Raw genomic sequence first — 17649 nt, 5'->3', positions numbered from 1 at the left:
CAGAATGAACAAGCAATGCAAATTAGGCATGATTACAGTACTTTTTAAAATATGCCTCCATTAACGTGTGAGGCAAGCCATAACAATAACATACAAAATACTTATAATTAAACTTGCTCCATGACCAAACTTCAATTACACCAAATGTTGCTTTATTTCTCCAATAGGTCAACCATGCACAACCCATTACAGATTAAAATAAATGTTTTGATTAAAAACTTTCCTTAAAATAAAAGATGACAGAGCAATAGCTATGTTTACATCCAAAATTGCGAATTAATTTTATGCGCAAAACTGGAATATTGTATAAAAGATGTGTGAATAAAGCAGCGTTTCCATCCAACAAGTCAAAGAGAACAAAATAGTCACTTCCTGAATAACTGGCAGCAAATATCAACAGTGACAATAAAATTTTCTGGAGGAAAAGCTGCATGAATCTTTTCCTTTTCCGCCTCAGAAGAGGAACTATTATATGGAGGCAAATAATAATATAATAACACTAATACTGAAATGGTTAAGGCATTTTAGAATGACCATAACAACATTTCAGATGTTTTACAATGTGCTCATCCTGCTGGTTTGTTTATTCACACACTTGTGAATCTCATCACATGATCTCTTATAACAACAATCACATGACTTTTTTTAATGCGCATACTGGAATTTGTTTGGTAAAAGTGTTTCCATCTTAGTTCGTGCGCATGGTTTTTTCTTATCGAATAACAAGTTTCTTACTCAGTTAAGCATATAAGTTTTTATGCGCATTTTCAAAATTTATGCGCATCTAGATATTTCCATCAACCAATTTTTTTATGAACATATCCAAAATGAACTCAAAAATAGGTGGATGGAAACATAGTTTTTCATTGTTTGGGTGAGACTTCTTTCAAACACAAAACATATTTAGCCCAAACTTCTGAATGGTATTCTAAGTAGTAAATATAATCAGACCCCTTACGCCCTATTCACACGGGGCGTCAGCGCCAACTCTTTCCATTCACTTTGAATGGGTGACGTCAGGCGTTGCTGAACTGCATTGTGGATCCATCTGTGCCGCTTCAGAGGTGTTGCTCGCTACAGAAGTTGGGAACAGCTCAACTTTTCAAGCACCGACGGAAGCGTCAGCCAATCAGATCGCGGTATGCAAATACACCAGTTAGACAGTGGCCTATTGCTGACTGAATTTCATTGGCTGACGCTTCTATGACGATCACTTCAACCCCAACTTCAGACACGCCTTCAGTCAAGCGTTGACGCTGAAGCCCCATGTGAATAGGGCGTTAGTTTTTCGCGATTCTGCAATTGCTGAATTAAACGCAGAAATCAACAAAAAGTCGCAAAATTCTTAATTTAAACACAAGATAATCACAAAAAAATTTCAACAATCCAAAACATTCAATTCCAAACCATATAATCAATTAATATTTATTTGAGTTTGCAATTAATTGTTTTACATGACCTATAGATGTTGCATAAGCAGTGCACGTAATATATTTGAGTGTCTCTAGAAAAATGACGTCTCACCTGTGCCCACACAATCATTACATGGAAGGTGAGGGGAAATTGTTTCGCAGCGTGTGCAGTAAGCAGAAGCGGGTGAAGCGCGAGTGATTTACACGTGACGGCAATGTAAAGATGGGATTGGATTGGACATCCTGTGGCATGTATTGGGCGCTTTGTGCATTTGACGCACTTTGTACTGCAAAACAAAGTTGGAGCAATCATCTAAAAAACGGAGTAGTCTAACAGACAGAATAGCAAGCAACTTACAATGATGGAGATTGGTTTAAGGATGATGGCTGCTGGAATTGAAGGACATTATGTATGGCTGTTATTATGACGTGTAAATGATTTCGTTTAACACATTCCCTGCAGTTAATGAGAGAAAACGCTTCACTGCCGAGATTTACTGCAATCCGTGTTTTAGGTGTGTTACAGTAGAGGAAGCCCTAACGCATTTCCTGAGTGAGGTAAATGATGTCAGATGACATCTCCGAAGAGTAAATAGACGTGTGAACATTTTGAGTTTACTCACTTTATTCACGCATCAAATAAACTAAGCATAGACGCAGATTCGCGCCATGGGCGGGGCTTCTGTTTGCCTGGTAACTGTAGCTTCATTGCTAAATGACTAACATGGATTTTATTGAGAGAATAGCTTTGTTTATGTGCTTTAGAGCCATGTTTGGAATCACCACCACAAAATTTGTCATTCTTAAAGCGCAAAAAAATTAAAATCACATACTAGGGGTGCTGTATAATAATGCGAAATGTAAGAATTGCATGCAAGCAGGCATAACCTAAAAAAATGAATAAAAATCACTGCTAACATAATCCAGTAAACTCAAAGTGCAAGTAGCTTTCAAAAGCAACACGACTGAAGGGAAATGCTGTACCTTTCTGCAACACACACACACACACACACACACACACACACACACACACACACACACACACACACACACACACACACTACACTACACTACAGAATAAACTGCCTGTAGCACATCAGAAGCAATTTACTAAAATAGCCACCTCACTGAGAACATTGAAACCATGATTACCTGAAGAGTGTCTCTGCGCACTGTTAAAAGTGGGTTTCCATAGGAACTAACTATAGCCCTCCAGGCATACAATGAATGTATATAGAGAGCACTTGGTTGCCTGGTGTCAAATGACATTCAAGTTCACATTTAACAACGGTTGGATGTACACGCAGACCTTCTGACAAGGGGTTTCAATTAAGAGTCTTGCTCAAACTAGAAAACACGCTGCGAATCTGCAGATTTTCAGCGTGGCAAATAGAACGCAGCCTCCATCCATCATGGAGGGAGGGAGGTTCTGTTTAAATGGAATGCTGCAGGTCTACTCAATCACTCTTGACATCTATATTGACTACAAATGAATCAAAGTCTATTTATGGGTCTGCTTTTAGCTGCTTGTCAAGCTGATAATGTGATTTTTAAATAGAAAGCTTGACCTCGAATTTAGTAATTCATTTGCATCTTGCTTGTTTTGCTCATGGCCCAATCATATTTATTTAACACACTACTAAAAGGTCAAGCTAGAACACATCCATATTTATTAGAGAACATACACTTCAGTATTTTTAGCGTCTGCGTGAAAGGGAAGTTGATAAGACTTCTATTTCAGTATGTTAATGCAATTTAAATGGAATATCGAGTAGGAGTGGGGTTTTTTTTGCACAAAATTCCCTCATAGCAAACTGATGGTAAAAGAGGCATTAGGAGTGATTAGGAATATTCTGGCTAAAAAACATAACAGAAGCAAAAAGGTTAGACATTAAGGATTACCCAAACAAACATTTTTATTTCAATAGATTAACTTAAACAGATTTATTGTTAATTTAAATAACAATGAGCACTAGCAAAATAAACATTGTAAACTGAAGTCTATTTTGTACCCCTACTTCTTGGGGAAGGGCTTTAAGATCGTAACTGTACTGTGTATTTACACCGCAGCCATATTCATCTATGTTACCACCAGAAAACAACATTAAAGTTATACCAGACACTGTAAAATGCTCATTCCCAGCCACTAGACTTTTCTGACAGAGTATCTGAGCGTTAGATGTGAAAGTATGTTGTGGGACTGCTGTACAGAATTTAAGATTATAGCTTAAAGATAGCAAAACCTTTTGTTTTTTTATTTTTGCGTTTTTTTTTTTTTAAGCATGACAGTAAAACACGGACACTGTTATGAATGTATTAAAACATGTGCTTGTTTGTTGTAAAAATGTTGTAATAATGACAAAAAAAATACTAAATTGTGCATCCCCTGACTACCATGTGGAGTTATGTTGCTGTTGTAGATGGTGTATTCTGGGAAATTTTTGCACCCCTTGGTTTTGAGTGTGGTCCTAAAAAATCTCATTTCAAGGGATATCTAGCCTGTCCCCTTAGCCCTATGCCTTGAAGCTAAAAAGAATTGAGACACCCCCACCTCTTCACATGAGAATGCAAAATGATGGGTAGGGGTAAGGGAAAGGGCTAAGAGGTAGAATTGGGATTGGGCCTGAATCTCAATACAACATATGCAACTTTTCCCACTTTATTAGGCCAGTTGGTTCCAATCCAGGCCAGTCTGAACAAATATGGTTTTATTTTCTACAGTGATGCAGTTTATGTAGCGCTCCAGACTAGGGATGAAGGAGAGATATTTCGATTTTAGGGACTCCTAAACCTTTTTCTCATACTTACTATGTTAAATAACAAAAATTTATACAAAAACAAAACAAAATTTATAAATAGCGCACTTTTGCTAAGCAGACAACTGGCAACGTCATGCACAAACATAAATGTGTCAAATGTGGCTATAACATTGAATGGTGCGCCGTACCATGTTAGGGTGAAAACAACTGGAACCATACCTAACAGTTCTTCGAATTGTTCAGCACAATAATGGCAAGAGGCTATTGTTAAAATACATAAACTAAAATAAAAAGTGATAGCTAGCTACAAACAAAAAATGACAGCAGTCAAACAAACACCTATTTTTTAAGTTACATTTTTGACATGAAAGCAAAGCATAAGCTATTGCTGTTATTTTATTAGGCTATATAGTACACACTCTATGTATTAATGATTCAATTTAATTTCTGTCATCAAATCTTTGTCTAGTTATTTGAAATTATTTAATAATCCATTTTACAATTAGATTTAAACAATTTAACAACTTACACAATTGCACATTTTTTAGGATCTTCAGACTTCAAGCTTTTTTTTTCCCAGCTGAGCGTTTTTAGAAAAACACTGCCATTTTCAGAGCTTCAGTGGACATGAACCATCAGGGCAAGATTTTGGGAAAAAAAATAAGTTTGTAATAGAGCAATTCCATGCAGATGCTATGAAAAGGAATTAAGTTTTCACCAAATAAGCAAAAACCCCTCTAAGTTTTTTGTGTAGGCTTGAATTTCACAGTACTTTACAAATAATCTAAAAAATGTGTTTCTTATCCATTTGATTAGTATTATTTCTTTTGGGTTGGGCAGTTTAATTAACAGAATTTCAACAAATTTTGTTGTTGACAGTAAATATGCATACTCTTTTGGTCACATCTGTAATGCATGTTTATTTCTCACATTTAAAGCATAAAACATGTTTATCGATTGATAATTTTGATCTCTTAAATCTGATTATTTAAAAATATATAAACAGATGTTTTAATATACTGTTAATATATTATAATTATATATTGTATTATATTATACGAGTAATTATATGTGAATATAATTCTCTAGGAATCTAAGTTTTTACCGCAAAAGACAAATCCTTAATGCTGGATTTGCTCAATTGCTGTAATATTACTATTACTGGTTAATATTATTAATTCAGGAAGTACATTTTTGTATTACTACCAATATGCCTGTGATAATATCTTGAGCTTAAACAAGGCATTTATTTTGAAATGTGTAAAATCACTTTTAAGTTTATGTGCTCATACAGCAAGACAAAAAAGCAATGCCATTCAATCACCTTGACATGTACAACATGATGATGCATTGCTTAAATATTATCAGTAGTCGATATTGCAATTAAATAGTGTAAATACCACTCAATCTTTCCACTTTAAATTTGCCAAATCCCATTACATTTTGCATTATACAGTAAAATCCAATTTTAATAATGGACTTGTCATGTGGCTCCTTAAATAAACATGAGTGTTTTAGAAATATTGTTATATGACTGCAACTACACAGAATCTGTCAGATACTAGGAAATAATCTGCCCTACTCAACTTTCAAATAACTGAGTTACAATGTAGAGAAGTGCAACTCACTTTCTTATAACTTCCCTGTGCTGTAACTTTGCTGTTACATAATAAAACACAGCAGCACATTCTGACAGCCATTGAACAACAAGGACATTTAAACATTCCCCTGATGCTGACAAGAAAAAAAAACCTACTCAGATCTGATAGTGATTTTTTTGTTCTATTAATAGTTAATTCATATGCTGCATTCAATGTACAACTGCAGACTATACTATCATAACCAGAAAAATCATACAACCGTGTTCTGAACACAGTTGTATTTCAAAATTTGTGAAATACTGCTATAGTGTGTGTGTGCGCCTTGAATTCTTTACATTGTGGGTACCAAATGTCCCCACATGTGTAGCAATACCAGTATTTGACTTTGTGGAGCTCCTAAATCACACAGAATGTGTTTGTATTTTTTTTTTACATTTTTATTTCAATTTAGTTTTATGTTACTGTTCTTTTAAATAGTATATATACAGTATTTATCTACATTTTTAATGGATCTCTTTATACATAATAAAACATATCTACATAGTCTTTTATTTAAGCTTTGTATTACTACATCAAGTTCCACAAAATAAAAAAAAGGAATGCTGCTATGAACACTAGCTGAAATACAATATGGGTTTTTTTTCTGGTTAAAGCATACATACAGTAAATGAAGCAGGAAGTGAAAACATTTAAATGTCATGAGCGTAAATCCACTATTGCGAGGGTGGGAGTCAAAGTGACAATTTTTACCTGAGATTTAAAGCTTAATTACATAGTGGAAAAATACTTTATTTTTACAGAGATTGGTAAGTCTATCCAGCACTTTTTGTGTGTTTCCATGCCAATAATTAAATGCATATAAATAAATGCAAATGCAGTAAAGTTTGCATTGTTTACTCAAACTTGGCTTGTTCCAAACAAGTTTTGGCAGAATGTTGGAAATCAGTAACCATTGACTAGATTTCCATTTGTATTTCCTACTATGGATGTCAATGATTACCAGTTTCCGACATTGTTCTAAATATCTTCTTTTGTGTTTTAACCAAAAACTCAACCTTGCTTGGAATTTGAAACAAGTTGAGTAATTGAGCCCATTCTTTGTGTGAACCATATCTTCTTTTTTTTTTTTTTTTACATTAGAATCTTTTCTATGAATCTTTTTTTAGGTTAAATGAAACTTTTACCAAAGGAAATGCAAGAATTCCAAATATGATTTTTCACTGTAAATCTAGAACAGGGGTGCCCAAACTTTTTTATAAAGGGTCAAAAACCAAACTTGATTTAAGGGCTATGGGCCGAAGTTAAATTTGCCAAACTGTATTACATTAAATTTGCCATGGGTAATTTATTTGTTAATATTTTTTAATTACCTAGAAAACATTGCTTTAAAACATTAATTAATGATGCAGTATGACTTTCACGTTTTATAATGAACCTATTATAATAAAAACATTGACAATCCCATTAATAAAAATGGAGTTCAATGCTGAATACACTAGTCGAGCTGCTTCTGTTTTTGCCTTGATTTGCTCACTGATGTCTTGTGCATTGTCCTCTGCCTGTCAACTGACAGTATTTACACTTTAAGTCTGATTCATTTGCAACATTTATTTGAAACATTTAATTTTTTGTAGCTACTCAATTAAACAGATACAAAAGGTTACGTTAAATTTGAAATGATGAACCCTGTCATAAGCATTTGCCTCATCCAAATCATTCTCCCTCTCGTTTCAAATGTGATGGTGGGCCAAACCAATGGTGGGCCAACATTGGCCTGCAGGCCCTACTTTAAGCACTGCTGCTCTAGAAGTATTGAAAATTTCTTAATATATTGACTTTCGTAACTGTTTATGTTTGTCTTTCAAAACAAAAATGTATTAAAACAAATATATTAAAACCAAACCTCAAGCGAGGTTTCTGAAATTTGGATGTTTGCCATAGAATGACCAAGTAGTCTTTTTTTTTTTTAAATAATCAATTCCCACGCCACATTTCATTATTGTTTTTAAATGTGTCACCAATGTTTCAGTTTCAGTGTGACATTTCCATGTGACACAAAACATCTGTAACTATATAAAACTATTAAGTAGGATTAGATCAAACAACATTTTACCACCTCCTCTGCAGTGAACATTACGAATTAAGCCCCTTTAAGCAAATGGAAAACTATAAATGGAATTTCCCCATTTCTTTGATTGTGGCCATTTTTAAGCCACAAGTCAGGTTGCTTTACATAGCTGTTAACCACTCAAATGGCAAACTGTGTATTGGTCTCTAAAACAGCAAATGTGTCTGCATGTTTGTGTGGCATTAAACTTCCTGTCCCAAATGAAAACATGACAAAAAATAATCTTTATCTAACTTTAAACTGTGCCTAATCACGATCAACAAAAACATCTACCAATATGAGAAACAGCACACCTTGTAAATGTGCCAGATGTTGGGTTCAAATGCCAATGACGTCATGTTTTGCATAGCTCTATGTGCAATATGTTAATTCAGATGAATTATTAATCAAATATACATAAACGTTACCTCAGCAACTCTTCTCTATTTTTCCATGAATATTTTGCTATTCTAAATGGTACACTTTCATTGCTTTGTAGACTGAAAAAAATCTTATAGCACAGAAAAATTCCTTGTGTGTGAGATCAAACTTGGCTATAAAGATTCAATAACTTTTCTGTAGTGAAAGCCAAAGGAAAGGAAATATGGTGTTTTATTGTAACTACAGTAACTATTTTAGCCTTGCCACTGGAAACATGTATCAGCAATCTGAAATATTTGTAATTGTTTTAAGTGTAAAAAGATATTAGTAATTATTTAGCAAATTTGTGTTTACCATTTCATTTTATTTTGTAATTTTTTTGTCTCATAATTTAATTTCACTTTGAATTAATTTTGAATTTTAAAGTTAAGCTAAATAAATATGTCACCTTCTGAAATGATGACATATTTTTTTTTGTAAGTTTTATTAAGTAATCCTGCCTAAAACTGTAAAATGACTTTAAATGGTAATTCAACTCATTCCCAGATAAAATATTCAATTTAGCTTTCCATGAGGTCAAAGAAAGGTCATGAAAACGCAACCGGAAAAACAAAAACTACTGACACAAAAGGATCATGAAAATGAAAACTTTTTCCTTATGTTGTTCCAAAACCATAATGGATTTCTTTTTATCTGTATAATACAACTGGTGAAGAAAAGCACAAAGTTTATTTTCAAAACATTTTACAAATCGATAAAATAGTTTGGGTACTAATGCTCTATTCAAATTGCAAGCATTAATGCTATGTTGCAATTTATGATTGAGATCGTTTTTTGAGATTATCTTTTATTGGGCTTTGCGGTTTACATTGTTTTTAATGTAGCCAATTTCAGATTTCAGTGTGAACTGATCAGTGTTGGTGGTCCCACATGTGCACACACAAACACATTTAAAAAAAACAACAACAACAAGACTGCATAAAGCATGCTGTCATATGCATGTAAATGTAGATGCCACTAAAGTCAGCATTTATGCATTTATCTATTTATTTACATAGACAAAAGTCAGTAAATTTATGTACAACTCGAAAAGTTAAGGTAATAAACCATGAGGAAACCGATTGAAAAAAACATTTAAATTTAAAACTAATCCTAAAAAGTACAGTGAACTTAATCCTTTTGAGTAAACGAAGCAATTTGAGCACAGTAAAACACAATAAATGAAGACAACTCAAACCAACTGAGTATTGTAAAACCCAATAAGTTAAGGCAACTCAACCTGTTTAAGGAAACTCATTGCTACAAACTATTTGTGTTAAAAAATGAATCTATAGACATACTTTGAACTTACGCCATTTAAGTTGAAGTAATGAGGTATTTAATTACTTTAACACTGAATTAAAAACTCTTTTCAAATGAGTAGAATTAACTTTCAGTAGATTTTAAGGTAACTACACTCATTTCATTTGATAAAGTTGCCTGTTGGGTTTTACAGTGCACATATCTAAGAAGGAAATTAATGAAAAAAAGAAGGGAGCAATCTTTAAATAAATAGTGTGACAGAGCTGGATGATATGACAAACAAATCTCATATCACAATAACGATATATATCATGATATAGTACCTTTTCTGTAAATTCAATCAATTAATAATTTATATTCATTGACCACACGAAAAGGACTATTTCTTTTATTTATTTATTTTATTTTTTTTTACATTTTAAAAAGAATTTACTCTAATATATACTCATGTGATCGTATGTCTCACTTTATATAAAACATGAGGGCAAATGTTTGATTAAGAATGTATAAATAAAAAATAATCATTAATAAAATATAAAATACTTTTCAAAAACTAATTAGTTTTTGCATAAAATGCAAAAATTAATCATTGTATTTTCAAGATTGCAATGAACTCAGGCATAAATTGGAACATTCGATTAAGGCTTGCAATTTGAATGGAGCCTTAGTAAGTAACTATTGTATCACGAAGGTTAATTGTTTTCTTTCTGCAACCCCCATATTGGCTTATAATGTTGCACTTATATAAATAATTAAAAGGTATTATCATGACAAATGTAAACAAACTGCAATTTAAAGGTGTTCTTTATTTTAAATTAATAAGATTTTGTTGGTATTATCAGTAGGGGGGTAAATAATTAAACATTTTGTTAGAGACTTGTTTTAATTGAGGCACAAGGCTCAAGAATGCAAATAAATAATGACTAATCCGTCTATCCATATATATTTATATATATATATATATATATATATATATATATATATATACTTATTTACACTATATATATATACACTATATACACACACACACATATATATATATATATATATATGTGTGTGTGTGTGTGTGTATAGTGTATATATATAGTGTAAATAAGTGTGTGTGTGTGTGTGTGTGTGTGTGTGTGTGTATATATATATACTTATTTACACTATATATACATACACACACACATACAGTATATATATATATATATATATATATATATATATATATATATATATATATATATATATATATATATATATATATATATATATATACTGTATGTGTGTGTATGTGTATATATATATATATATATATATATATATATATATATATATATCCAATTTGCTCCGTTTTGAATTATATAAACAAGTATTAAAACTAATAATCAACTAAAATAGGAATCCTTTGTAAAACTGTAATTCCTCTGTATTTACTCTAATATATTCCATGTTATGACTCTATGTGCATGCTGCTTCAAAATATTATTGTATTACTTTAATCCTTATTATGGTATTTTGGAGATATTTAATAAAACAGCCTTAAAAAATGTGGAGTGGAATCATAACGTGTTACCCTATGATATATAAACTAATAACGTCTGAGGCACGCACTAATAGCCTTAAAAAGTATATTAACCGTTCTTAAAGTCTTAAAAAGTTTTTAAGATGTTCCTCTTTTAAAGTCACACATAATTAGATAATTACGTAGTAATACGATGTAAAAAATGAAATGACTCCCCGGGTTCATTCAGGTTCCCACATCCTCAGAAAGATGCCTCCCTGTTCCCGCCTCCACATGCAAATACACTTCACCAAGCTAAATAAACACTCAAACACTCTCCCTCCTCATAGAAGACCTGCATGAATCAATAATACTAACCGAATCATACCTGAAAAATTCAACTGAAATAAATGCCTTCCATTTCGCCACCATCGTAAATGTAACAATAGCACACACTGCACCATGTCCCGCACGTGCTCGCGCCTCACAATGAAGTAGCACTGTAATAAAAACGTCCAGTTTATGACGTCATTTTTTAAAAAGCAGCTCACATACCTGAGATGGCACGAAGAAGTCTGCGTCCTCAGCCTGCCAAACTTCGACCACGCTGGACATCTGAGTCAGAGCTTTAAAAGGAAAGAACAACATAAACACATAGGGAAAAATCATGCGGGCAGAGCAACAACAAAACGCCAGGCCAATTCCTGTCTCCAAACAAACACACGGGAAATCCGAAAATGACACTGTGGTTTGGGGAATCTCACACGCGTTTACTAACGTTTGTGTATTTGTTTTGCAGTAGTTAACGTTAGACAGTAAGCTCCAGATGAGCTGGCGTGAATGACAAAGGCGTGAAATTGAACGAACAGGCTATTTTAGTCCAGACTCGCACCATGTCAACAATCCACACACAAGCAACTGGAAACGCGTTTAAATGTGCGTTTACGCCGCTCTTAAGTCGCGTTAAACGTTGCGACAACGCAAATGCGCTTAGTGCCTATAGACTGCAGTGAAAAACAGCTGTATGAGGCGATGTGAGCTTTGTAGCATATTGCATTGACACAGGAAATCGAACAAAACCAGCAGCTGTCCAAAACAGCTTAAACCGTCTTTCTTGCGATTTAAATCTAAACACGAATCCCTATGCAGATATGCGAAAAGCCGCCTCGAATAGATCGATACGGTGAACATTGTGGCCGTTTAGCATTGCGAGCGCACTTGAATACTTGTCAAATCAGCTCTCGACAGTTCAGTTCCTCCGACATTTTTCACACTCGCGCTGCATTCGTCAACTCAAAAAACAAGACGCATCGGTCCGTCGCACCTTGAAACTGAGCTCCTCCGTGCTGAATGTAAAGCAATAAGAGCTGTAAGAGTCGCAGGAGAACATTAATCCATGTTTTTCTGTGTGTGAAGTCCCTTTGGCTCGCCATGCTGGCTGTGTTGAGCTCCCTGGCTTCACTTCTTTCTCTTTCTCTCTCTCTCTCACCCTCCCTCCTCTGTCTCTGTCTGTCTCTCTTTCGGCAGAACCTCTGCAAGTGTGTGCGCCCACTAGAGCCCGACAATACATCTACACCCGAGAGCAAACATCTTCTGTCCTGCAAGCTTCACGGTAAGGGGGGAATGAAAAGGTAATGTACCTATACTTGTTTGGTTAGAAAACTGGTGGATATTTTTTTGTCATTTATATAAATGGAATTGTAAACATATTTTAAAATGCACATTTTTTAATGATACCAAGTTTTTTGGTTTTGAGACAGAATCTGTCAGTCATATAACAATTTTTTACATGCCACTCCACACTCAGATGCCACTTTATTAGGTACACCTGACCAAATGCTCGTCAATGCAAATTTCTAATCAGCCAATCACATGGCAGCAATTCAATGCATTTAGACATGGTCAAGAGGATCTGCTGCAGTTCAAACCGAGCATCAGAATGAGGAAGCAGGGTGATTTAAGTGACTGAACGTGACATGTTTGTTAGTGCTAGAAGGGCTGGTCTGAGTATTTCAAAAACTGCTGATCTACTTGGATTTTCATGCACAACCATCTTTAAAGTTTACAGAATCTAAAAAAAAAAAGAAAATATCCACTAAGCGGCAGTTCTGTGGCTACAAATACCTTGTTGATGCCAGAGGAGAATGGCCAGACTAGTTCAAGCTGATAGAAAGGCAAGAGTAACTTGAATAACCAGTCGTTACAACCGAGGTATGAAGAAAAAGCATCTCTGAATGCACATGTCCAACCTTGAGGCGGAAGGGCTACAGCAGCAGAAGACATCACTGAGTGCCACTTCTCTCAGCTAGGAACAGGAAACTGAGGATATAGTTTGCACAGGCTCACCAAAATTGGACATTAGAAGATTGAAAAAACGTCTGGTTTGATAAGTCTCGTTTTCTGCTGTGACATTCGGATGGTAGGGTCAGAATTTGGCATCAGCAATATGAAAGCATGGATACATCATGCCTTAAATTAATGGTTCAGGCTGGTGGTAGTGTAATGGTGTGGGGAGATTTTCTTGGCACATTTTGGGCGCATTAGTACCAATTGAGCATCGTGTCAACGCCACAGCCTACCACAGCCTAGCCTAAGTATTGTTGCTGACCATGTCCATTCCTTTATGACCACAGTGTACCCATCTTCTGATGGCTGCTTCCAGCAAGATAACGCACCATGTAATAAAGCATAAAACATCTCAGACTGGTTTCTTGACCATGACAATAAGTTCTCTGTAATCAAATGGCCTCCACAGTCACCAAATCTCAATCCAATAGAGCACCTTTGGGATGTGGTGGAACAGGAGATTTTTCATTATGGATGTGCAGCTAACAAATTTGCAGCAATTGTGTGATGATATCATGTCAATATACACCAAAATCTCTGAGGAATATTTCCAGTACCTTGTTGAAATGATGCCACAAAAAATTAAGGCAGTTCTGAAGACAAAAAGGGGTCCAACTCAGAACTAGTGAGGTGTACCTACTAAAGTGGCCGGTGAGTGTATGTATGTATCTTTAAAAAGTTATTTTGAGGGTAGCTATTTTTTTGGCATCTAAAATGCAGTATACAATATCTAAAAATGCAGTTACAATGTTTTAAATCAATAGGACAATCAATTTAATGTATACTTAAATACAAATATGCTTGATAACACAACATTTATTAACCCATATTAGATCATTAGCCATTGACCACTTTTTACATTGAGAAGATACACAAAAATGTACACTGTGGAGAGGGAAAGGGTGCACTAATGAAACCAAACATGCAAAAAAAAAAAACTTGAACCAACAGAAGCATATAAACATTTGAAATGACTCTATCTCTTTAGCACATTCCTATTTTATACAAACACAAATCCATACTTTTGTCAACATATTTTTTTTCCTCCATCAACAATTATGTACACCTTCCATTCTCTACCATGTGATTAATTTCCTTGAAGTGAACTTCGACATGCCGCTCAATTCATTATCCCAGCGGTATCTGGAAATCTCAGTTTTCTCTCAACAGGTGGCCTAAGAGTAAGTCTGGGCATATAGTGCGTCTCCGAGTAGCCAAGGGTTAACACAACACCTTCTCCACTTACACACCAGGAGCGTTTTCACCATTGTTTACCCTTTTATGCTGACAAATCAATCTTGAAGTTTGCCTTGTACTAGACCAGGTTAAAATTTCAAGGGTGGGGCACTCCTTAGAATTTACACCATGCACAACAGTGTAAAATTGTTTACAGCTTTGTCTCGAACATGCAGAACTGATACAAACTGATGCAAAAGAATAAAGCTTATTGATTGTGCAGTGCTGAACACAATCAGAAGGTCCATCAGGCTGTGAATTGTTGGTTAGTTGATGTAGTCAAAGTCCTCTGGTATTCCAAAAGCTTTGTCCAATCGACTGTTCTCGAAACCAAACTTCCTCTTTGCCCAGGATTTGATTGCAAAAACATTATCTGGGGAGAAAAATGTGAAACAAAAAACACACAAAATATGTATAGAGGTATATAGAATGCACAAAAAAAGTCATACAGATGTTGCATTTGAAAAGTTGTTTAATTATTAAACCATGCTCATTATCACATAATAAACTTTTAAAATCAGCAAATTTCTCAAAGAATTATTTGATGAATGGTTCTTCTTAAACCCCCCTACTCTGGTCTGATTGGTTAGATTGCTCGGTCTGTTGTGATTGGCCTACAGCTGACACTGTGTGCTAAAGATGAAACTCATTAACATATCTGACAGGAGGCTTTCTTCCCTCAGCGACTGCAAACTGTGTGTAGTAAGGAGTGTCTTGATCTAACTATGACAATTAATCCTGCTTTTCAATGAACAAACTAAAATAAATAGTTAATTAACCACAACCTCCATCGCAAGCACAACATGAACAGAATGTTTCTACTGGTTGTTTTGTGGTTTGTTATGAGAGCTTAGTGACTTCCTCAAATAAAAAGCTGGAAGAATTTAGGTTTTTGCTAATTTACTTCTGTTTCTAACAAGATTTAGCCAGCCACAACCGAGCTTTGCATTTGTCCCCTTAACATACTCAAATTAAACAACTTTTTCATCTCAATTTATGTCTGAAGAACCAGGTTAATGCTTAGTCTGAATATTTCAATATTCTGAAATTTTTTTTTCACATTCTAATTATTAACTACATAATTTTGATGGTTAAATTAACCTCAGAAAACTTAAGACAACTACACAATTGCATTTTCTAGATGGTCATATGTGTTTATTATGCATTTATTTAATTGCAATAAATACAGAAAAATAAATTACACTAATTAATTTCAGGGTAAGATAAACAGTAATTAACCTTTCAGTTTCTAACTAAAAGTACACCCCTTTTGAAATTAATATTTCTATCCATTTCTCAGTGAATATAGCTTATAATGTTGGTGCATTTAAACAAATAGTTTTATTAATAATTATATCAATTAAAATAAGAGAAAATAAAACTTTTAAACGTTTCAATTTTTTTATTAATTATATATATATTTTTTTTTCATTAAATTGAGTTTTTGCAGGGGAAAATGGTTAAACATTACAGTTGGAAACACATTACAATTTAACAGCTAACATGTCAAAAATCAAATCAAACACTTTGGATGAGATGCTTAAAAAACTAGCCCCACACACTATCAGTTTGAGTGTCTTGAAATACAACATCTGAACAATCTTTGAAGGTGTCTACTAGTAACATTAGTGGAATAATTGAAATATTAAAAACAAAAAACACATTGTTAGTTTTGTGGCTGGATCAACAACAACCTTGGCTGTGCTATATTTTGTAATAATTCAATGGCCCATCAATCCATACATTTACCTTCATGTACCAAGAAATCGCATGACACCATAATATAAGACTAGTGTTGGGCCGATAAACGATATCATATCAAATCATAATAAAATTAATGTCGATGACTATGATAAGCTCTGGATATTTTTACTTAATGTTGATCTAAGAGCCAATCAAGGATGATTTATACTTTCGCCTGTTGCCACACAGCAGACAAGGAATTTTCGAAAAAAGAAGATGAGAGAGTTATGTTAGTCAGGCTATTTATAATGAGTTTGGAATGATCCGATTGGCTTACTAATGATTATAGATGAGAGACCAGCCACAATCAATCATATCACATGCTTCTCTCAAAATCAGTTTGTGAAATTTCACTTTTAAATTATTTGAATAATTATAAAGATTTTTATAACCATTCAAGATTTATTTTAAACTTAGATGCATCACTTGCTTTTGTTCATATCTCGGACAGTTTTACCTATTAAGGTTTATTAAAATTTTAATGACAAGGCAACATGGGTTTCCCTACAAACTTTTTTTTATTATTATGGCAAGAATAAAAAAAGCAAAACAATGTACACTCACTTAACAATATCGATATTTTTGTGATTTTGCCCGGTTCACAATTGACACATTACTGTCTGGTTAGTTTCTGTTTCTCTACTTATATGCTAAAAAGGCAATACTGGTCTGACATTCCTGACCATCACCACCAATAAAGCCTAGAAAAAAGGGCATCAGTGTATTGTAAAGCGATAGGTTCAAATATTGCTTTCCAGTTATCAAAGAAATTTGTTCCTTAATTATAGGTTTGAAAATTTGTTTTAAATTCAAAACTGTAATACATACGTCAGCGTTAAACCTATAAATGGTAGAAAAACATATTTCTGTAATTGTTTACCTAAGTCTCCACTTTTGCCATGGCATCTTTTGGCTTTAACATACTTTTTAACAAAAACTTTCCTCCTTTCCCACTGTCGCAATTTCTAGCCAAGAATTATTGGTTATCTGGTTATCTCTGTTCACGCATGGATGGATCAAAAAGATGTCTGTACAAGCGTACCTGTTTCAGACAAAATCTCTTCAAAGTGATTCATATTCAACTCAAATGAGACGGTTCGCTTGAGTCTCAAAAATTTTGTTTGCTCCGCCATCTGAAATCATGTTACGCGCACCCAAAGCAAACCTGCGCAAACATCTCGATGAAATCACATTCTTTCCATGCACACTCAAGTGAACTAATGAACGTGTCGAGTATAAACCAGGAAAAACATATATGGCAACAGGAATCTGT

General features: G+C 34.1%; 2 protein-coding genes across 9 annotated transcripts in view; both read right to left on the bottom strand.

Moving 5' to 3' along the window:
• tmem131l (transmembrane 131 like) overlaps positions 1–12523 on the bottom strand; it is a 92446-nt gene extending 79923 nt beyond the window's left edge. For 4 of the 8 annotated variants that reach the window (XM_087237195.1, XM_087237196.1, XM_087237197.1 and 1 more), the window contains exons 1-2: positions 12376–12523; positions 11607–11677 (exon numbers count right to left, since the gene is read on the bottom strand). In XM_087237195.1, coding sequence (XP_087093321.1) covers positions 11607–11677; positions 12376–12484 — 180 coding nt within the window. In that variant the 5' untranslated portion in view covers positions 12485–12523. Of the gene's footprint in view, positions 1–11606; positions 11678–11829; positions 11980–12375 lie in introns of those variants that run through there. The other 4 variants (XM_087237199.1, XM_087237200.1, XM_087237201.1 and 1 more) reach the window with 1 other exon arrangement.
• Positions 12524–16038: 3515 nt separating this feature from the next.
• mnd1 (meiotic nuclear divisions 1 homolog (S. cerevisiae)) overlaps positions 16039–17649 on the bottom strand; it is a gene marked incomplete in the record, with an annotated part of 33724 nt that continues 32113 nt past the window's right edge. Inside the window, 1 exon segment of the mRNA NM_001003597.3 lies at positions 16039–16579.

Source organism: Danio rerio, chromosome 1 (genome assembly GCF_052040795.2).
Source record: "Danio rerio strain M-AB ecotype USA chromosome 1, GRCz13ab, whole genome shotgun sequence".
Lineage (NCBI taxonomy): Eukaryota > Metazoa > Chordata > Actinopteri > Cypriniformes > Danionidae > Danio > Danio rerio.
The sequence above is the reverse complement of the archived record's forward strand: the minus strand, read 5'-3'. Positions and strand labels throughout refer to the sequence as shown.